The 22,514-nt window shown below is 53.0% G+C and overlaps 2 protein-coding genes across 2 annotated transcripts; both read left to right on the forward strand.

The window, feature by feature from the left end:
* Positions 1-631: 631 nt before the first annotated feature.
* Positions 632-8,491, forward strand: HOXC13 (homeobox C13). The gene is made up of 2 exons (XM_032345634.1): positions 632-1,368; positions 6,875-8,491. Exons 1-2 carry the CDS (start codon positions 636-638, stop codon positions 7,129-7,131), a joined length of 990 nt encoding a protein of 329 aa, XP_032201525.1. The 5' UTR covers positions 632-635; the 3' UTR covers positions 7,132-8,491.
* An 8,164-nt stretch (positions 8,492-16,655) lies between these two features.
* On the forward strand, positions 16,656-19,219 carry HOXC12 (homeobox C12). Its single transcript, XM_032345635.1, has 2 exons — positions 16,656-17,265; positions 18,027-19,219. The coding sequence occupies exons 1-2, from the start codon at positions 16,656-16,658 to the stop codon at positions 18,263-18,265; spliced, it is 849 nt and encodes a 282-aa protein (XP_032201526.1). The 3' UTR covers positions 18,266-19,219.
* The last annotated feature ends 3,295 nt before the right edge of the window (positions 19,220-22,514 follow it).

Genomic DNA, 22,514 nt, shown 5'->3' on the forward strand with positions numbered 1-22,514 from the left:
TCTAGTTTATTTATTAGGAGATAAAACAATCCAATTTCTCCCCCACCCTTAGCTCCAACTCCAATCCAGTCACAGCGATCGTTTTTTGGGTAAGGATCAGACTCCACCATAGCCAATCTAAACCCAAACCTAGAGGGAGGCGCCCAGGAACAATCTTAGTCTTTCTAGACCCCTTTGCGTCGGCCAAATTCAGCCTCCCCCTCCTCCCTTTGCCTCCCTCTGCCTCCCTCGGGCGTGCTGGGGGGGCGTTGCCCTGTCCCTTTAAATCTCCCAGCTCCCTCCTCTTTGCCCCTCCTAAGAGCCAATCAGCAGAGATCTGTTTCCTTTTGCCCCGCCCCACGGCAAGGGGTGGGAACCCCAGGAGACCCGGCCCCAGAGTCACGTGAGTTGTCTCGTCACGTGGGCGCGGGAGGGGGTGCAGAAGGGAGCCGGGCGGGAGACCGCGGATTTCTTAATGAAGTGTCCCCGCATGCGTAGAGGGAATGTAGGGAGGGAGGTGGAAGCACCCGGAGTAGGAGGGGAGGGGAGGAGAGGGAAGGGAGGAGGGATGGGGGAGGGGAAAAGGGAGCGAGGTGTCTCCCTAGCTCGCTGCCTCTGGCAAGTGGAGTTTTTAAAAAGCTCGAGCAGATCATGTCATGACGACTTCGCTGCTCTTGCATCCGCGCTGGCCGGAGAGCCTTATGTACGTCTATGAGGACAGCGCGGCGGAGAGCGGCAGCGGAGGCGGCGGCGGGGGAGGCGGCGGCGCGGGCGGCGCGGGGGGCGGCTGCAGCGGAGCGAGCCCCAGCAAAGCCCCCAGCATGGACGGGCTGGGCAGCAGCTGCCCGGCCAGCCACTGCCGCGACCTGCTTCCACACCCCGTGCTGGGCCGCCCGCCGGCTCCCCTGGGTGCCCCGCAGGGCGCCGTCTATACGGACATCCCGGCCCCAGAGGCGGCGCGCCAGTGCGCTCCGCCGCCGGCGCCCCCCACCTCGTCCAGCGCCACCCTGGGCTACGGCTACCCGTTCGGTGGCAGCTACTACGGCTGCCGCCTGTCGCACAACGTGAACCTGCAGCAAAAGCCTTGCGCCTACCACCCGGGCGATAAATACCCGGAGCCGTCGGGCGCCCTGCCCGGTGACGATCTGTCCTCTAGGGCCAAGGAGTTCGCCTTCTACCCCAGCTTCGCCAGCTCCTACCAGGCGATGCCCAGCTACCTGGACGTGTCGGTGGTGCCTGGGATCAGCGGGCACCCGGAGCCGCGTCACGATGCGCTCATCCCCGTCGAAGGCTACCAACATTGGGCTCTCTCCAACGGCTGGGACAGTCAGGTGTATTGCTCCAAGGAGCAGTCGCAGTCCGCCCACCTCTGGAAGTCTCCCTTTCCAGGTAAGGAAGGGGCCCGAGCGCCGCCGCCGCCGCAGCAGCAGCAGCTGCAGAAGCAGCCAGGGACCCCTCCCCGCCCCGCCTGCCCCGGGGCTCCGCGCCTCAGCCACCCCCGCCGTCTGGCCCCGGCGCGCCGGCTCTGCTGGGCTGCCGATGGAGCCGGCCGGGCGAGCTGCGCTGAGGAATGCGCCGGGGAAGAAATCTGCTCCGACACGTTCCCCGGAGCTGCCCGGCTGAGAGTGAAGCAATCACAGGCGCCCGAGCGCCGGGCTGCCGACTCCGCTCGAGTCGGGAGCTCGCCTCCTCCTCCCCCAGCCCGTTCCAGTCTCACGAGCGGCTCTTGGCCCCCCCAAGCCCGATTCCAGCCAGGAATGGGGGTGGGGTGGGCCTTGGGTGCTTCGGAATCCGAAACTACGAGGACAAAACCCTCAACCCACCGATAATTGAAGAAAAAAATAAGAACTATCTTGCCTGAATTTTCAGGATCGTTGAAGCACTAGATAGGTTTTTTTGGTTTTGTTTTTTGAATAGAGGTCTAATTTGCCGGGTCCAAAGAAATGCAGAATATTTTCTTTTCTTGATTTATTTTAAGAATTCGGCCACGAATTTCCTGATTGTTAAAGGAGCAGAACTAAAATCTCTGAAAAGGATGTGGTGAGAAGGGAGTTTGCATCCCTCTCCTGGGTATAAAATTTTATTTGCCTGAGCTCAAATCCTGTGGGTGTTCCCACTGCCAACTTCCCCAAATCTCGGGGAGAGGGAGAGTTTTCTATGTATCCAACACAGAAAAAGGGGTATGAGGATGAGAAGTGAGGGACTGAAGACCTGTTCTGGATACAGCTAGGATCCGGGCCCAGGATAGGGACCCCCAAATCTTTGCCTATGTGTGGGGGGAAGCGGAATTCAAGGATGTCCTGTTCCTTTTCCATCTGAGGCTGTTTCTGAACCAGAGGGGATCCTGCAATCCCCACCATTCTCCAGAGGAGAAAGATCAGTCCCAGGTTTGTCACAATCACATCAGGAGCTTTGGATTCAGCACAAGGCTGAGAAATTATGAAGCCAAACCCTGAGTCTGCTTTGGTTGTAAGCAGAACTCTGTGGGAGAGGGCTGACTGGCTCCATTCTAACACCTACAGGAATACTGGGGAGGGGGCATGGAAGCCACAGATGTCTCCCCATACTACCCAGTGGGCCCCCAGCTCTACGTGTGAGCCCAGGGACATTTTCACTGGGAATTAGAGATGTGAAGACTTCCTACGGGTGGGCCTGAAATTCCTCTGTATCCGGGACTGAGGCAAAGGCAGATGGTGAAAAAATCACTGAATGATGTTAGGAAGTGCAGAAGATAACATTCTTGCAAATATGAGATTACTTAGTATAACACAACTGAATATCAGGGTGGGAGCCACACTAGGCACCCTATTTCTGGCTGCCAGAAGATTCCAGGATGATAGAATTGTAGTACATGGTATCATGTGTTACCTGTTCTGAACTGGCAATAATATTTTTATGTAATAATTTGTTACCAACTACCTAATATGAAACACATGATAATACATTTCTAGAAGACAGACAATTCACATGTAAGTATACAGTAATGTATTATAGACAGATGGCCCTTTAATTCACCATCTCACCCAAATGGAAAACTCCTTTGGAGACAGGGGTCCAGCAGGAATTCCTGGAACAGGAGGAGCTATTAGGCCATGCTGCTGGGTCGAAAGGCAGGGGAGCCGATGCCCACCTCACCCACTGTGGGCAGAGGCATAGTTCTAGAGCAATGGGCAATGGGTTTAGTGTGGAGAGGTGAAGAGAAGGAGTTGCTTTGGCACCCCTGTGTATGCATGTAGAGCGAAGTGGTGGGGAAGGATTGGAAAGAGGCTCAGAAATATCTTTGAGCAAAATGAACATCTTAAAGTTTCCCAGAAAAAAAAAAAACTGCTAAAAATAAACACTTTTTAATCATAGCCTCCTAGAGAAAAATAACTTTGAAATAAAGAAAATATAGCCCAATTGAGATTTAATACACTTGGAAATTACGGCATGGAGATGGATATAAAACCCACTAGGTCTCAGCAGCTATGCGCTCATGCACTCCCTGTGTGGAAACAGACTCGGGCTGGTAAAGCTCAGTGAGTGCAGATGTCCAGGCAAAAGAGCAGATGAAAAAGAAATTATCTTCAGACACCCTGCGTCTTTCTACCCACACAGAGATCTTTTAGAAGTAGTGAGATTTCCAGATAACTCTGTCTATGCACTTGTGGTTTGTTCGGCAGCATCTGGGCATAAACACTCCTGTCTCTCTTTAGCGCCTCTGGCTCTAAGAAACCTCACTATGGCAGTCTGGGCTGGTGTGGGATATGGAGGCAATTGTTCAGAAAGATCCAGATAATTAGGGCCAAGATGTGTTGTGGCTTCTTCCTTCCCCCAATTATACAGACCCTTGTTTCATTGCTTTTTTTTTTTTTTTTTTCTGTCCTATGATGAGTGTAGGCACTTTTTTTTTTTTTTTTTTGACAGAGAGAGACAAAAATTCTGAGAGAGAATCAGCAGAAATTCTAGGAGAGAGAATCAGAGCAGGGAGGTGGGGAGTGGGCAGGGTGAGACAGCATCAGATAGGCTTGGGGGAGAGCAATAGGATGAAATAGTGGGTTCTTTGGGCCATACTGGAAGTCCCTACCGACAAACCTTTGGATTATGGCTGAGAAGAGCAGCTAGGATTTCTAACTGGACAAAGTCCTCTTCAGAACGCAGAGCCCTGTTGTAGGAGCAGGTGGATGGTATTGAGCAAGTGGGCAATGCGAACCTGTGCACAGACCCCAAGAGAAGGCTATAGCTGATCATTGATCTGATTTTTCTTCACTTCTCAAAGGTGTCTATTAGGTCCCCAGGTATGAAGTGGTTTGTGTGTGTATGTGCTCTGGAGGGATGTTAGGGAAGGCTTGATTGTAAAATCAATAAGCAAGTCCCCTACTTACTTTAGGCAGTATAGACACTACTCAAGGTCTAAGCTTCCAGATGTTTTTATAACTGTAGATCCCAATTCCTTTCCAGGCAAGACAGCAGGCAATGAAGGGGGGCTTCTTTGAGAAGGCAAGACTAAAGGTATTTTCCCAAGAGGCCAAAACAACCAACACTTTGGTCAGATCCATTAAAAACTTTGGCAAGTCAATCCTTGGCATCCTATAGAGAAAAAATAACCAGTTTAGACCAGGTATCTGCTTTTTAAAACGATTTTTAAGGATTTAAAACCAATTTTTAAGAACTTCTAAATTCATTGGAAATTTAGAGTTGAAGTTTAGAAAATCCAAAATTCGGTAGATAACTGTGAGCATTTTCAGAAAATGAGATAAAAATCAGGGACAATTAGCTGTTGAATTCAGGGAACCAACCACTTTATCTCATTTTGCTTTCCAGGGAAAAAGAGGTATTTTGTACCAGATAGCCTATTTCCATTTTAGATCTTACTGTGTCATTATGTTGAGTCAGAAAAATCTTGTTTTAAAATCTGGCTCTGCCACATAAGTTATTTTACCCACTCTGAGTTTCAGATTCCTCATCTTATAAATTGGGTTTAATAAAATAAGCCTGAAACAATGTTATGAAGATTTAAATTTAAAAAAAAAACACAACAACAGCAAACAACAATAACAACAACAAATACCTCATGGTATTACTATTTACCCTCTTTGTTTTACTCTTGTCCTGGAATCCTCAATCTCTTGAATCATACCTAAGTCTGTAAGAGTAAAACAAACTTGAGAACTGAAAGATTTTTTTTTAATTGTCTTGTACAAAAAAACTCTTCTTAATCTAAAGGATCTTCGCTGTGAAAGTGCGGCTGTTTTGTTTTTCAGATTAAAAACAAACACAATACAACAAAACAAAACAAAAAACCTTGGCCTATTCCTACACAGACATAGAAAAGTGATAAGTTGAGTAATTTTCCTGAGAAATTGTCATCATGAAGACAGGCAAACCAGGCCATTGGAACCCTCTCCTTCACATATTCTTCCTGAGCACTTTATTTCCTACTGGCATTTGATTGTGACCTCTTCTCTTTCCAGCCTGTATAGACAAGTATTCCTGGGTGAGAGCAGACCCAATGGGAATGGTGTCGGGAAGGTGTTTTATGAGGGTGGAGTGAGAACAAGCACTTCAGGAAGAGCTTCGTGTCTGTGTTCTGGGCTGCCTCTTCATTTCCAAAGGGCAGTGAGAATGAAAGGGGAACCCCAGACATTCTGTCCTCATCATTAGCTTCTGTCTGAAGAAGTCTAACAATTACATTTTTTTTTAAATTGAGGGGTGAATTATTCAGCTAATCTCCCTAATTCCCCACTTCCTCCTTGAAGGCATCGCAATGAATGATCTTTGTATTAACAAAGGTGAGGGTGAAATGGAAGGGGGATATGAGTGACATATATCGTTCTTAGTTCCTGTGAAATTCACAGAGCTTAAAGAAATTGACCTAGTAGTAGTTGGGATAACAAGGTATTTAGGGTGGCTAGGGTTCCTGTATGTGATGGAGACAGTTTCTCTCAGCTTTGGAGGAATGAAGAGGAGAGGGGTGGGAGCAGCGTTTACTCTGTTTGGTGAGTGGACACTTGGTGGGGGTGGGGGGAAGGAGAGGCACTGAATTCTTTTCCTAGAAGACTTATGTCAACAGCTGGTGTTAACCCAAGAAGGGTTCTCCTAGAGCTTCCTTTGGTGAGCAGACCCTGGTGTGTGGACTCTACCTCCAGGGGTCTGACTCCCTGTATCTCCCATCCAGGATCCCTCAACTTGGATGTTGTTAAGTGGCTCACAGCACTGGACACTTAGAGTGATTGGCTCCCAAGCAGGCTGGCTTCACCTGGACACTTTTCTTCTGTAGCTGTTGGTACAGGTCTCAGATTCCTAGGGCAGAGTCAGTGACCGAAGGCACGAGGCCCCACTCAGTGGCCAGTGCCCACCGAAGTTCTCTCCCTTCCTGCCATGCCTTCCCTGAAACATACAAGAGAACACCTTCCCCTGATAATGGGACACAGTTTGTGCTAAGCGCAGGAAGGAGGAATTTTCCTGAATACCTACGATCCTAGAGGTCCTCAGACCAGGGCAAAATTTGTAGGGATCCTTTTACGGGTGCAGGATTCTAATAATGAATGCTGTGCAGAACTATATTGGAACCTGGCCCCATGTTTATTTTAAAATGTTTTATTTATCATGCATTTTTTTGGCCTTCATTTCGATTTTTTAAATTGTATTAAAATATTATTTACCTCCATTCCGAGGTATCGAGGTTCCCCACACACACACTTTTTAAGTTTTCACCAGAGGCAACAGATCTGCGGCCTCACCTTAGTCGTGGCCTTGATAATAACAGAGGCGCAAGGGACTAGGGGGCAATTGGTCTGTGTCCCTGCCAGAATCTGGCTCCTATACCGTGGTGCCGCCTGGGGCACACAGCATGGTCGGTCCAGGCTCCAGGCATGCTACTCACTTCGTGCTGCCCGGCTTCTTTCTCCACCAGACGTGGTTCCCCTACAGCCCGAGGTGAGCAGCTACCGGCGTGGGCGCAAGAAGCGCGTGCCCTACACCAAGGTGCAGCTGAAGGAGCTAGAGAAGGAGTATGCTGCCAGCAAGTTCATCACCAAAGAGAAGCGCCGGCGCATCTCTGCCACCACGAACCTCTCCGAGCGCCAGGTCACCATCTGGTTCCAGAATCGACGGGTCAAAGAGAAGAAGGTGGTCAGCAAATCGAAAGCACCTCATCTCCACTCCACCTGACCGCCCATCCGGCCACCCACCCCGTCTATTTATGTCGCCGCTTTGTACCATTACCGAACCCAACGAAGGACACTTCGCCGGTGCAGACGAATATTTAATGTTAACAAGAAAGAGGGACTTCGCCAGGAGGCAGGGAGGCAGAGAGGATTGGAGGGCGTGCTCTGCAGCCCCCTACTCCCCACCCCATCCTCAACCCCCAAACACCATGCAGATGGGACCTTGCAGGTCTCAACAGCTTTGGAGGTGGGTTGGGGTGGGCTGTGGGAGGCAGGTTCAAGGCCTCCGCTCTCCTTTGCCCTCATCCCTCACCTTGCCAGAAGGCTGACTGGTAGGGGGCAAAGATTCTAATCATTCCAACCAAAGCAGGGTTGGGGAACCCCGAACGACCCTATTCTTGCCTCATCCTTTGCCCAGGTAGGTTGATGACCCTCCTGAGGGTGGGGCCTCGGTGCAGGACCGGGCAAGCTCATACTGTCCTTCCAGTTCCTCCTCTTGTTCCCTGTCCCTCCCGCACTCCTTAGTTAGCCGAGATTTCCCAGGTAAGATTTTCTGTGCATATTTTAAAAGTCGCATTAATATTAATAATAACTGTTAGGGATCTGGCATCGTGATTGGAGTACAGACAGCGCATAGGTTTTCTTTCTTTCCTGTTTCAACAAAAGCTGGAATTGGGGGAGGAGCTGCCTACCCTCACCTCAATCAGGAAACTGAATTTCTCCGGAGCCGACTTTGCCTCCACTGCCTCCTCTGTTCTGCTCTCTCAGTCAATGTGCAGAAATCCATGGAGGATGGAAACTCCAACCACGCTGCTAAATGTCTGTCTACTGTCTCTCTCTCTCTCTCCCTCCCCCCCAACCCCCCATCTCCCTCTCTGCCCTCCTCTCTCTCTCTCTCTCTCCCTCCCTCCCTCTCTCCCTTCCTCTCTCTACTGGGGATCAGGCCAGGCACAGAAGCAGAACGTTTTTCTAAGGAAAGGAAAAACTTCTCTTCCATGGCAATGGAGAGTGGGTCCCCCAGCAGAGCCCCTCTCCAGTAGCTTCTCCATGGAGGCGGTCACTGAGGAGAGAGCCTCACACTTTCACTTTTACTGATTGTCCGGAGGAAAGCAGTTTTCTTCCAGGAGGCCAAAATAACCAGCCCCCAATTAACCAGCTAATGTAGACGCTGCCTAACATATCCCTCCTCAAAGGCCTACTTGCTGCTGAGGGGGGAGGTCCCTCACCTTCTCCCTTCCCACTGGTGCATTACAAAACAGTGTTCTTTTGAAATGTTCATCAGAAATAGGCTTTTTTAAAATGTTGTGTATCTGTATATAGTATTGTGATGTCTGAATGACAATGTACTGAATGCAAAAAGGAAAAAAAAACACAAACCTGTTTTTAAAATAAAATCTTTTTTTTTTTTTGCCTTGATTTTATTACTCAGATTCCTTCTGCAGACCCTTCTGTCCACTGGCTCATCAGGGCCATCTTTGCTGCCCAGACTCAGCCAGAATGGGCAAGGGGAAGAGTGTAGACATCACCCCCAGCTGCATAAATTTCAAACTCATATTTTGTTTCACTCACGTTCTTAAAGTGAATTATTTGCATTATTGTGGTGATCTAACTATGAGAAAACTTCTTTAGAATAGAAGAGTGTATGTTGGGGAGAGAAGGATGTAATCTGCGAATGGGAAGGCCTGGAAGCAGGTAAGTGAGAAAGTACGTTGCCCGTGGACTTCAGTTACCGGTTGAGACTCACATCCAAATTTCGGAGCTAAGAAGGCAGCATCCAGCCAGCTGGAATTGGACACTGTGGCAGTAGCAGTGGGGGCAATGTGGGGAGCTAATCTTGGACTCCTGGGGCCTTACTGCCCCCAGATGGTCTGCAATCACTCCAGCCAGCGCAGGGCTAGGACTGGGGCAGGGAAGGCGTGGGCACAGCCTGTCCTGCTGGGTGGCAGCCGCAAACTCAGCACTCCTAGGCTGTTCTCTTTTCTTCTCCATCAATTTATGCAGAGATATCCAGCAGCTAGGACCCCTTGCCTGCCCCCCCCCCAGTTCATAAGCCAAGCCCACCTTTATTTTCCAGCATTCCTGGGGACCACAGACTTCTAGGCCGCCAGGAGCCATGTAGACTCTGCCATTAATTTGTTTTCCCTGTCGCGTCCCTGGTGCCTATCTCCCTATCTGGCTGAGTTAATGAGATCGTTAAGTTGTCAGGTTAAGAGACTTTTAAAAAGCAATATAGCCTAAAACAATGTTATCTCAGATTAAATCTTTACTGCAGCAATTTTTATTTATATATAATATTTTTCCTCTCCTGAGACACAGAAAGACTGGAGGCATTCGGTTGGAAATCAGTGCTCTCCGATAGCACTTTGCCTGATGGCTGAAGTTCTTACAAGCTTATTTAAATAAACATTTCTGGGGGTGAAACACACACACGCACACGCACACACCGTGCAGTCTGAGAGAGAGATAAAGAGCCTGAAGAATTTATCCTCCATAGAGACTCTGCTACTGTTGTGCCTGCCAGTCCTGGTTTACTCCATTTCAACTCTATTAACTGTCAGAGAATCACAGGCTGGGAAGTGGGGGTTTAGGGGGTATAGGTGAACCTCCCAGGAATAAGGTTCATTCTTAATTCCATCTTCCCTTCTCTCACCACCTGCCAGCTTCACCTCTTCCCAAAACCCTGAGTCTCTCCTAGGATGGAAAGAGTTGAAAATTAACTATGTGTGTCAGAAAAAGAAACTGAGCAGAGCAGAATCCTGGGGCTCTCTTGATATGGGCCCCCATCTCTCTTCACTTGCGGGTGGGTACATTGGCTTTGTCCCATGACAGCTGTCAATACAGAGGAAGATGGAGACTGTAGGGAAAGACAAGTCTAGAGTTCTCCAAGGGATGGCCTCTCTCTGCTTCTGCACACAAACTCAGAGTCTGATGAGCGAGTCCTCCCATACAGAAAGACCCTCCCTAAGGCCCCAGAAGGGGGCGATGGAAAAAAGGAGAAGGCTCATGCAGGCTCATTGGAGTTGCATTGGGACACTGAAAATCCAGGCAAAGAAGGCAGTCCCTCTGAAGTCCCTGGGAGCCCTGGTGTGCCAGGGGTGTTTAGGACCATCTCTTACATTGGATTAAGTATGTCTAAATGGTTTTTGGAGGCTTATCATGTCTGGATCAGTTCTGGAGATTCCTCTCCCATAAGACTAAGCAAGCATCGAAACTCCTATATAAGACAGGTAGTGGGCGAGTATGTATTCTGGGGAGGCAAAGATGGGAAAATGCATTATTCTCATTCCTGGTTGTGTTGGTCCCTTACCTTTCCTTCCTCCAAGAGCTGGCATTCTCTTTGGGGACTCTGAGACATTCCTGTGAAGGTTTATCTGTGCACGTGCACACCCATGTGCATGTGCGTGTGGAGAGAGATTTTGACCAGTGGAGATTTTCCCATGTGTGTGCAAGCTTGTAAGTAGGAACGTTGTCATCTCAGGGTATAGAGTGTATTTACTTTTCTTCATTCAAATATGTGAGATTTTCTCTCCAAGGTCAATCTTCTAGCGCTGATCTGAGAGCAAGACTCCACCATATAGGACGGGGCAGGGGGACATAAGAGGTGTGAAGGGCTAAGAACAGAGGCCCTGGAGACAGATGGTTTTTCTCCTCTGGGACTGGGGCTTCAGTGATATTTCTCACAATCCAGGTCACTCCCCACACCCCATGGCTACCCGCCACCCACCCCAGGCCAGGACTGAGGGACCTGGCTGGGCTGGAGACTCACAGGACTCTCCATCCGGAGGTCACTCTACCAAGCTGCCAGGGAGGGCTCAGATCCTTTCCTGGGCTTGGGGGAAAAACCCTTCCCCACCCACATTTTAGTCCCTAGACCTAGCACAGGCAGAATGGGCTTTCCAGCCTGTAGTCCGACGGCTAAGAACCCACCTGAGGGAGCAAGGCCAGCAGTTCTTGGGGAGATCCCTCCAGGACTGTCTCCAGACTGTCTGCTCCTGAGGCTGATCCACAGTCGGCGGGATCAGCAGGCCAGTGTGGGTGTGAGGCAGGGGCAGGCCCTGGGATATTCTCCATCTCTAGGAGGACTGAACCTGGGAATCCTGCGGCAGGTTCCCCAATTCAAAATCGAGCTCCCCACCCTAGGATCCACCTGTGCCGAACTGGGATGGTGTCCGGAGCCCACCCCTCAAAAAACTCCAAGTGCTGGTTCAGGCAGATGTGTATGCAGACCTGCGCTGGTGGAAGATTGAGGGGCCCTGGGGAGCGAGGGGCTTCTGGGAGGAGGAGGGGGCCAGAGTCTTTTCGCAACCAACCAGGCTCTTCCTCTTTTAGCCTTGACCGTGACTAGGTCTTTCTGACCTTGACATCACAGGGAGTGCGGGGAAGGGGGGCAGGGTGGAAAAGGCCTTGATCTTCCGGTGGCCAGAGAAGGGGAGGGCCGCTCGCCCCCTCGACGCGCCATCCCCCTTCCCGCCAGAGCCCGCCGCCTCTGTTTACACACAGAGGAGGTGTCGTCTCCAGTCTAGACAGGGGCGCTAATAACGCCCATAAAAGGCGGCCTCTCCAGAGATGTTCTGTAGCTCGGCTCCCGCGCGCCTACCGCTGGCGGCTCCCTCCGCCTTCTCCGCCCCGCCCTCCTCGGATACCCAGGCTGGGCCTGCGGCCGCCCTGGGGAGGGGGCACCCAGAAGGTTTCTAGAGGCTAAGAAACCCCGCCCCGCACCCTTCTGATCCTCTTCTGTCTCCAAAGGTAAGTAGACCCCCGCTCTTCCAACCCAGCCTCAAGATTAGCCGCACATCCTCCCACCGCCACCCGCCAGGCCGATTGCCCCCACTTCAGTCCACCCGCGCCCCACCTCCCCGGGACTGGGGGCTTGGATTTGGGATTTGTAGAGGTTGGGGAGAGTAGACCCCAAATAGATCTCAGCCTCTCCCCAGTGCTAGGCCTGGCGACAGGCCATGGTCACAGCGAGCCGCTGGCTGTGGGGCAGAGGGCACTTGGGTAGTCCTCACCCCATACCGAGCTTCGAGGTCGCAGAGACCAGGCCCGGGGCTCCCGGATACAGTGCAGGCGGCTGTGGGTGTGACGTTTGGTGTGTGTGTGTGTTTTAATTCGGTCCCCACACCTTTCCTGACACTCAGTAATTCACTAGGCGGAGGAGATCCTCTGCTGGCGGAGGGGGAAAATGTCAGAGTCCGGGAACTATTTAACTATTAATGTGCTGAAAGGACAGAGAAACTGGGGGGGGGGGGGAATGGGCCCATTTAGGGATGCTCAGGTGAGGGATGGAGAGATGGTCTCCCAGATATTCCCGCCTGGGACCCCCACCCCCAGTCCCTTCCGGAGTGGCAATCAGGCTGGGGTCTTATGGAGGGAGAGCCCCAGAGATGCCGCAGAAAGTTTGGAGGTAAGGACGCTGCAGACCCCAACGCACTTGTGTGAGCCTGAAAGCCTGACTGGGCCCCCCACCCCAGTTTCTTCTGACGCACCGCCTCCCCACTCCAGGCTGCAGATGCCTAGAAGGCAGCACCTGGAGAAGGGATCTCCCATGCTTCCTCTTAAATCCTGGACACCCGGAGGGGTGGCTGGCAGCCAGGTGGGCTCCAACCCCTGGAGGAGTTAGCAAAGGAAAGAAAAAGGTGACGGAGCGCCCCCTCCCACCCCTTAGCCTTGTCTGAACCCAACAAAGAGGCTGTACCAAGCCTGAGCTGCCTCAAAAGAAGCAAACAGAGAAGACTGTAGGGTGTGGGGGGGGGGGGGACCTTCCTCATCTGCCGCCCTTCATCTCCCCTCTCAACGCCTGCTCAGTTCCTACTCACACTCCGTCAGTAGCCCAGGCCCTGCCTCATTTGCATACGCGGCAGAACCGCTTTCTGCAAACTGGGCAGTGACCTTGAACTGGGCCGCCAAGGCCTCTCGACTGACTATGGAGAAGGCAGCACCGCGTGGAGTACTTCTGAACTGGGGTCCGCGGGGGAGCCAACTCCCTGCAGTTCGCAGCCGCTCCATGGTGGCCTGAGCCTCCCGCAGCCGCCTTGCCCCTAACACCAGAGCGGGCATGGATGTTATAATTAACTCCTGCCGCCGGGCTCGGCTCGGCCGGGACTGGAGGCCCCGCGCAGAGGCCGCGAAGATGCGGGAGGGATGAAGGCACAGACAGAAGGTGCGGGAGAGGCGGCGGGACAGCCAGCTGGTGGGTGCGCGGGAGCGGGAGGGCTGCCTTGGGTCTTCAAGAAAATCCTGGGGCCACATCCTAGCCTTCAGTTTTAATTAACCCCTGAGTTAATGAGCGGGGCATGGTTGAGTCAGGCCAGCTGCAGCAGGAGCTAGAGGCTCAATGGCCAGCAGGCAGGCCGCCTCTTCAAACCTTGGGATTTGATGAATGTGCGGGAGAGCAGACGCACAGAGCCCTCAGCAGTTCCAGAGCCTGGGTCTGGCCAATTATAGTTTTGCGTGTGGGTTGGAAAGTGCGGGTGGATAAAACTCGGCTAGACGCGGCTGCCCAGCGCTTTGGGTTACGAGTCCCTCCAGGTCCCCTTCCCGAGCCCCAGTTGGTTCTTGGCAGGCGTCTCCCGCCGTGGCCAGATTTAAATTTGAAGCTTTGCACCCGAGCCTCCCGCCGGCCCCGGGGACCCAGGCTGGGCGCCGCGCTCTGGGGCGCGCTTGTGGGCGCCCGAGTTAAAGAGGGGGCTGAGCGGCGTGTGCGGTGCGGTGCCTTAAAGGTGGACAGATCCACGGTGGTGCACTTAGATTGCCTGTGTCCTCGCTGGGATCCTGGAAACCCCTAGGCTCACAATGGATCTCGAGGAGTAGAACACAGGGGATGTGAACGTTGCTGAAGGTTCCCCGAAGCTCTCACTGAGCGGAAATCAGGGTCAGCTGTACGCCGCGAAGAGGGGTTTGTCCGTGTGCCATTGGCCACAGAGTGGCAACCCCGGGGGAAAATGCCCTTTTCGGATGGGGCCAAATCGGAGGGGGAGAAACTGTGTTCCTGGAAGAAGAAATCCCTCCCTCTGTTCTCAGTTCCCCAGGCATTGCCTCTGCCGCCCGGTGGCCGCTGCTCTGTGTGCTCCGCAGCCTGGCTGGAAGGCGGTGTGTAGGGCTGTGGGCCGGAGGTTCTCGGGCTAGAAAGGGACAGGGAGAGTCAGGGACCTTCCTCCTGGGGTCCCCTTTCTGGGAGACTGGAGTCATCTGGAAGGGTAAAAGAGGATGGGGAGAAGCCTCTACCCGACGAGGACTAGGGATGACTGTGCACAGCTCAGCTCCGTGACCCTCATACCAACAATAGCCGCGGAGCACAGAGGCCCGGAGGCCCGGAGACCTTGCAGCCGGCGCAGTGTTCTGATAGAAAACAGCAACAATATTCAAGTCACACCCTGTTTATCTTTATTACCAAAATAACCCCCAAATAAAATTTTTAAAAGTTAAATTTTCAGTGGTGCTCATTAATGCATCTGGAAACGGGGGCATGCATAAGATGCTAGAGATGCTGTGACGTGGAATTTGCAGCTCAGGGATGCTCCTTTCTGCAGCCGCGCAGCCCCTTAATCAATTAAGCACAAAAAGGCCAATTCAGGCGGTCTCCTGCCCGCCGCTCGGTGCCCTGGCTCGCGCCGTTCTGACTGGAGGTGACTGCGCGGGGCTAGCATCTCACCGTTCGGCCACGGTTCCGGCAAGTGGGCTTGGCGAGTGCCGGGCGCGGGGCGGGCTCCCAGGGGCGGGAGGGCCCTAGCCGGGACCCGCGGCGGTCAGGGCAGGGAAGGGGAAGTGGAAGAGGGGCGGGCGCCGCGCTGCGAGCCCTGAGCTGCGCCGGGCAGGGCGACGCTCGCTCGTGCGGACACATTTCTGTGCGAGGGAGCAGTTCTGGTTGGGGATATGAAATCGCCCTGCGAGCTGTGGAATTCAAAGAATCTGCGTTTCTCTCTGCCGCGTCCTGCAGAGGAGAGAGAGAAAAAGGGAGATGAGAATCTTCGGCTTCGGTTTGCTTTTGTAGCTTCGGCTCATTCCAGATACTTAACTTTCACCTACATGGGTTTCTTTCTGCCATATTCTTGCGGAGACTCTCGGTTTCTCCAAATTTCTCTAGATTTTCTAGTGTTTTCCGCATTTAGACGTTTGCTGAACTATCTACTTTACCCTATATTACTCAAAGCCATGCATTGTATAGGAGCTTGGAACAAGCAAATAGAAATCTAAGTATTTTGCCTACCAGACACCAATAGAATACATCTAGTTTTGAAGGCTTTGTTTTGGTTTTCACTTTCATCTACTTATCTGTGTTCTGTGGACTTGCTTGGGATGGGTTTGTGGTTTCCAGATGTTGATTAATCTCATCAACGGCCGGCGTTGGATTCTCAACCTTGTCCGGAAAGAGCTGCTGAGGTTAGCACCATAAATATAATTTTAAACCCCAACAAGGTAATTCTCCAGAGTTTTCTCCCTCACTCCCAGCATACTTACTGGGATTGGCACTGCTATCTGATGGTCACAGCAGCAGGCTGGGCTGGTTCTGGTGTGTGGGGGTCTCTTCTGCTGTGGGAGTCGTGAGCCTCTTAAGCCAGCCAAGCCCTAATGAGGTCCCAGAGCCTCTTGCTGCAAAGACTCTGGAAGACCTGCAGAAGCCCATCTGACCCACAGAAGTCAAAGGCAAGAGTAGTTCAGGCCCCCAGATTTTCAGGAGCAGGTAGTCAGGTACACCTAGAGTCAGGCACCTCCTTTTTTTTTTTTTTTTTTTTTTTTTTGCTTCTTCTGCCTCCTTTCTGCGTCCCTCCTCTAACGGTGAGTAGAAGTGTGAGGCTGGAGTGGCTCCCAGCTCCAGGGGCGAGGGATACCCAGCATTAATAATTCTCCCATAGTCCTTCCTAGAAGAGAGGACCCCAAGTGCCTCCCAAAATTCCTGAGGAGAAAGAGCTGAGGAAGAGGAGCACGGCAGTGGCGGGGCTGGGAAAGACAGTGGCAGGAAAATCTGTCCTCACCCCCACTTTGCCTCTACTGTAAATAAACCCAGAGCCAAAGGGCTCATCCGTCTCCTTAAACAGCCAGTAAACTTTATATGACACAATATCTAATAGTAATTTATTGGGGAGATATTGTAAATTCCAACGGTTTTAGTTAATAAAGGAGCTAATTAAAGAGGGACAGGCTGTGCTTGGCCAGCTGTTGGCGAGAAGATAATACATCTGGGGGGAGTGCATGGTGCAGAAGTGCAGATGTGTGGGTATTTTTGGTGTGGCTTTTTCCCTCTTGCCCCGTGTCCGGCGATTGCCTCACTCTCTGCATTAGGTTTTATATGATATTTTAAAAAACCAGAATCCAGCGAATAAATCTGCCCCAGCATTTTGTCCCCCCCACCCCGAGTGGGGAAGGGGAAGTTGGAGTTGGTGCGGGGTGGGGGGGATTCGCTGTCCCCACCCATCCCCCTGGCGGCGGCGCCCACGTGAGCTGGATGGCCAATGGGTGGCTGGTGCAGGTTTAACTATGTTTAATGTCAGATAGCAATAAAGTAGAAGCTGCCGGTCGGGCCCCGCGGAAATGGGCGAGCATAATCTCCTGAATCCCGGGTTTGTGGGGCCGCTGGTGAACATCCACACGGGAGACACGTTCTACTTCCCCAACTTCCGCGCGTCCGGGGCGCAGCTGCCAGGACTGCCTTCGCTGTCCTACCCGCGCCGCGACAACGTGTGCTCGCTGCCCTGGCCGTCGGCGGAGCCCTGCAATGGCTACCCGCAGCCCTATCTCGGCAGCCCGGTGTCGCTCAACCCGCCCTTTGGCCGCACGTGCGAGCTGGCGCGAGTGGAGGACAGCAAGGGTTACTACCGCGAGCCCTGCGCGGAGGGCGGCGGCGGGGGCCTGAAGCGTGAGGAGCGCGGGCGCGAGCCGGGCCCGGGAGTCGGGCCGGGGGCAGCGTTGCTGCCCCTGGAGCCGTCGGGGCCGCCCGCGCTCGGTTTCAAGTACGACTACGCGGCCGGCGGCGGCGGTGGCGACGGTGGCGCGGGACCCCCGCACGACCCGCCCTCGTGCCAGTCACTGGAATCCGACTCCAGTTCGTCCCTGATCAACGAGGGCAACAAGGGCGCCGGCGCGGGCGACCCGGGCAGCTTGGTATCTCCTTTAAACCCCGGCGGCGGGCTCTCGGCCAGCGGTAAGGACCCCAGCCCACTCGTGAGGCGTACTCAGGACCGGACAGCTCTCCGGGGGCGGGCAGTGTAGGACTGAGCTAGGGCCGCCTGGGGTGACAGAATGTGTGGCGAGGAAGGGCTTCTTTTAAAAAGAAGTACGGGGTGGGGGGGGCGCCTATAAACATGTAAATATCCCCATAAAAGAACTGCACAGACTCCCCTTTTCGCCGATCTGCGGCTGGAGGGGGCAGGGATCTCCGGAGAAGGGGACTCTGACCGACATTTCCCCATGCCTGGGGTGGGGAATGAGAGCTTGGTCCCTCTCTCTGGGGCCTCTCCCTCCGCCTTCACACAGGCTCCGTTAGCTACATTTTTCCTTTCAAGAAACGCCAGTGGACCTGGTTTACTCTGGCCACTTGCTCCTATCTGTTCTAGCTGATCAGGGACCCCATCCTGGAGGATGTGAAAGGAAAGGGCTAGGATATCCGAGAGAAAAAAAGGTTTGGGGAGAAATGAGGGGATCGAAACCCAGAAGGGTTAGAGATACTACAGTGGGAGGTAGGGTTGAGGAGGGAAGGACGAGTGAAAGGGGAAAAAGAGAGTGATGAAGGTGGGGGAGTTGATGGGGATGAGGGTCTGTGTAAAAGAGAGGGGATGAGACAGAAGAGCCCGGGCCTAGGGGTGGGCAGTAGGCCAAGGTGAAAAGGGCTGGGGAAGGACCGAGGGCACTGGGCTTGTCACCTCTTGGTCCTCTGGCCAACGCTGCCGGTTCGTCTCCACCCAGGCGCGCCCTGGTACCCGATCCACAGCCGCTCCCGGAAGAAGCGCAAGCCCTATTCGAAGTTGCAGCTGGCGGAGCTGGAGGGGGAATTTCTGGTGAACGAGTTCATCACACGGCAGCGCCGGAGGGAACTCTCAGACCGCTTGAATCTTAGTGACCAGCAGGTCAAGATCTGGTTTCAAAACCGGAGAATGAAAAAGAAAAGACTTCTGTTGAGGGAGCAAGCTCTTTCCTTCTTTTAGGGGGCAAGACACGGGCACCGGCCCCGGACTGAGCCTGTCTCTGACAGAGAGCAAAAGGGGGCGCTGCCTGGGACACAGTCCCCGCTTAGAACGCCAGGCATCTCTGGCAGGCACTCCTTGGACATCCTCTTGTCTGTTTTGTTTGTGGTTCCCTCCCACACACCCCTCAGCAGGCCCTGCCAGGTCCCAGAGAGAAGGGAAGAACCCAACCAGGGAGAGAGGAGCTGCAGGCTGGAAATAGGGACAGGGAAGGCTGAGGTGCTGGGGAGGAGCTGGTTTGCAGTGGAACTGGGGCATTTGGCCTCCGTGTGAGATTCTGGAGGAAAGGTAATCTGCCCCCCACCCCCCACCCCATCTCCTTCCATGGTCTTAAGTCAGCCTGCGGTAGGCAAAAGTGGAGACAGTGGAACCGAGTCTCCCCAAAGTCCCAGTAGCTGGGGTTAGGAGAGGGCGAGAGGAGGCAGCAAGAGTGGAGGGTCGGTGGAGAGATTGGAAGGGGTTAGGGTAGCTCTGGGAGGGTAGGAGGAAGTGCGGGAACCTAAGAGGAAGTGCAGTTTGGGAGAACAGAGTGATCAGTAATGCTCAAGTCCACTGGGGTCTGGTCCTCTAGGCCTGGAAATGGAACAGGCAGAGGGTGCAGACACGTTTGGCAGACCTGGCTGCGGACAGGGAGATCATCAGCCTTGTGTCCCCTCTGGGGCAGCCTGCTGGAAAAGTCTCCCGGTTCCTTCTCCCCATGGCCCTGCCCTCCCATTCGCTCACAGGTGTGCAGCCATCCACTCTTCCTGCCGCCTAGGCGGCTGCGGACCGGAAGCCGCAAGCACCGGATTGTGAGCTGAGCGGATGCAGCCTCAGGGTTAGTAACCACCCCAGGGACCCTCACCTGGCCCACCAGGATGCCCAAGAGGCTGTGAAAGAGGCTTGTGAACCTAGCATTGATTGGCCGGGAGAGTTTCTGGCAGCCGCGGCTACCGCGGCTGATTCTCCCTTCCCCGCTGGCGTTCACGGTCACGGCCGGCCAGAGGCTGGACCGGCATAATTTACGAGGCAGGAGGAGAATCTGCCCCTAAAGGGGCTACCGGCCGCGGAGGCCCCAGCTCAGCCCGGGTTTCCCAGGCTGGTGACAATGAAGGAGGGGGCGCTGCTGCCCCCCACACAACTCCTTTCTCTCTTTTACCCACCCCCACTCCACCTGCCCACCCCCCCCAGCGTTGCCCTTTGTCTCAGGATCCAGCTGCCTGAGCCTCACCCTAGCTGGTGAGCCTCCCAGTAGGAGGACCAGAGTAGGAGGAGCACATCCCCAGAACCGGTTGGGAGCCAGAGTGGCTTCTTTAGCCCAGAACATTTTATTCATAGCCCCCTTCAGGCCCCAGCCCCAGTCCAATAGATCTAGGCTGGCTTAGGAGAGAGAGGCAGAAGAAGCCCAGCCGCACCTTCCTGCACTCTTGGTGAGAGTCCCTGGACGTCCCCCTCTGCTGACCCACCCTTGCCAGGAGTAAGAAGGTGAGAAGAGGGGACTGATGGGAGTTAAGCCCAGCATACACAGTGTGAACTGGCCTGCTAGCTTGGAGTTCTTCCTGCCTGGGAAGAGTGTCCCATAACCCACCCTCAAAAGGCAATCCCCAGAGCCTCCCACTCTCCCACCAGCACACAGCTTCAGGTCCCCCATAAGGGATTGTGCAGAGGCATGGGCAAACACAGGCACAGCTGAGCCCAGCACTCCCACGGGGCCTACGCCACTTTCCTGACTGTACTTGTAAGCAGGCAGCCTCATGTCCCCAAATACAGTCCTGCAGAGTGGCCATGCAATCACTTGCCCTCATCCCCCACTGGGCACCTGACATACTTCCCTATTGATGTAAACTTGTTTCACCTATGTACCAGTTTGCAGAAATCAGCATCATTCCAGCTGTCTGCACAACCCCTTCTGGGCTGACCCTGGGTATGTGGCACTCTCCCCTTTGCCTGGTCACCCATTACCCCTTCATGCAGCAGCCCCCCCCACATTGTGGGTTCTGGGGTGCTGGATTCAAGCTTCACCACTCCAGCCTGATTCCTACAGCCTGGTAGAAAAAAGAGATCAGAACACTCCAAAAGGGGTGAGGGTACAAAGATATGCAATATTCTCTTCCTGTCGCTTTAAACTTGACTTCTGTGAGCTTCTCTGTCAATCTGTGTCCTGTTCTCTGTATCTGTTGCTAGTACCTACTGTAGTCTCTGTGGGTAGATGCCCTTCCCAGCTCTCTGTAGTGTGCCCTCCTATTCAAACGTCTGTCTTTAGCACGTTTTCCCTTTATATAGTCCTTGTACAGAGTTGCTTCATCATATTAATATTAATAATAATAATTAAAACATGACCGAATGATGATGTGATTTTTTTGAGAAATAATTTTAAGCTGAGTCCCCACACATGGTCTCCTCTGCCCAGAAAGAAAAGAATGGGATCCCCATTCCTAGCCGCTCTCCCCACTTGATTGTCTCCAGCTCAGGTGAATAATAAAAATAATAAATGTATAATGATAAAGGAAGAACGGTGCAGGGGCAACAAAAATATACGAGCAACAAAGATCTGTTGATGAGCTGCCATCTCTGGTCCCAAGCAATTACTAGCAGAGAGAAAATTGGGGGATAGAAGATTAGGGGGGAGGAGAGGGATATCTGAGGAGTCATGGGGCCATAAAAATAACGTAGACAGCCCAGAGGAGGCTGAAACCACCTTCAGGGCCTGAAAGAGGATGTCTGAGCTGCAGGATCTCCAGGAAGTGAAACCAGGGTAGGGGCTCAAGCAGGTTGGGGCAAGAATGCCCTGGGATATGGGGCAGGGGCTGGTGAAACCACACTTCAACCCCAGGGTCTAACCCCATGGCTTAACCCCAAGAGCACATTCTGTGCACAGCAAAATGACTAGATAGGGGACTAAAGGCCCCTTGGAGCTGGTGAAATAGACGTCCTCTCTCTCGGCCAGCAACTGCCTCTGGGCCTACCTTGCCAGAGAGAGGCCCAGGTGGAAGCCAGAGTCTGGGTTCCAGCAAAGCCCATGGCCCCTCTGCACCTCCACTTCACCCTTTCCTTCTGGGTGTGACATCTTCCCTCTGCATCTACCCTTGTGCCTCTGGCCCTTGAACTTCCCTTTCTCACAGCCTGGTTCCAACCAGGGAGTCTCCACCAAATTCCCTCTCCACCCTCCTGGGTCTGCTTTGGAAAAGCAGAGGCCCCCATCGAGCCCAGAGTCCAAGTCACAACTCCTGGCTGGAAATCTTTCTTTCTCTAGAAAAACTTTTTTTCTCTAGAAAAACTAACAAATTTAAATTGAATCCCACTCTCCTTTTGCTCCTAACACACAGCTTATCTGGTGAAGTTGAAGGATTTGGGCAAGAAGGAAGATCCCAAGCTTTGGGAGGTCACCATACAAAGGTCCCCACAGAGTACAGGCAAAGCTGGGAACAGAATAGCTTCTGGCAGCTGAGCTGCCAGAATAGCTTCTGAGCTGGGGAGGGACTGGGTGGCTGGCTGTGCCTAGGTCTGAATTAATTTGGTGGGGGGGCAGGAGTTGAATCCCAGTGAACCCAGGCATGGGTTCTCTTCTTAGGACACATCTATATAGGAAGAATTAATAGTGAAGGCATTTCTGGCTAAAAAGAAAGGAGGGAATTTAAGGAGGTCGGAAATAACTGGCCTTTAATTTGTACCCTTGATTTGACACTGCGGAGCTGAGAGAGGAGGTACTTTGCTGGGTGGTGTCTACACAGGTCCCCAAACTCAATAACTGGGGAGACTGTCAGAGAAGGAACGACACTATAACTTCCTCCTAAGGGTTGAAAAACTTATTGTTGGGTATCTGGGCCAAAGAAAATGTCATGGTTGAGCCTCGATCCAAATACTCAAGGCAAGGCTGTATTCAACATCTGGGCAAGGGTTGCATGTATTTTGCAACTATTTTTCTGGCTTAAACCCTCAAACTACAATTTACTCCATGGACTTTAAGACAAAGAATCTCGTGTCTCTAACTGGGTCTTGAGGAGCAAGAAACGGAGACAATTATCTGGATAATTCAGGTAGAAAATATTTCTGCTGTTGTGTATTTGTAAGCTTCTATCATCTCTGGCCCCTGTTGTCCACCAAGTTCTACTCCACTCTGACCTGCATAGACACAGCTACGGTATTTAAAGCCGCTATCGAGCGGGAGGGAGATGGGTCCGGCAGCCGGGGTTCTGTGGATGCTAATGCAGCCGGAAACCCGGCGCGCGAT

The sequence above is a fragment of the Mustela erminea genome, chromosome 6 (assembly GCF_009829155.1).
Source record: "Mustela erminea isolate mMusErm1 chromosome 6, mMusErm1.Pri, whole genome shotgun sequence".
Taxonomy (NCBI): domain Eukaryota; kingdom Metazoa; phylum Chordata; class Mammalia; order Carnivora; family Mustelidae; genus Mustela; species Mustela erminea.

Coding starts and splice junctions, on each gene's coding strand:
- HOXC13 (XM_032345634.1), top strand. CDS start 636: ATGACGACTTCGCTGCTCTTGCATCCGCGCTGGCCGGAGAGCCTTATG. Junction 1,369..6,874: donor CTGGAAGTCTCCCTTTCCAG/GTAAGGAAGGGG, acceptor TTTCTCCACCAG/ACGTGGTTCCCCTACAGCCC.
- HOXC12 (XM_032345635.1), top strand. CDS start 16,656: ATGGGCGAGCATAATCTCCTGAATCCCGGGTTTGTGGGGCCGCTGGTG. Junction 17,266..18,026: donor CGGCGGGCTCTCGGCCAGCG/GTAAGGACCCCA, acceptor GTCTCCACCCAG/GCGCGCCCTGGTACCCGATC.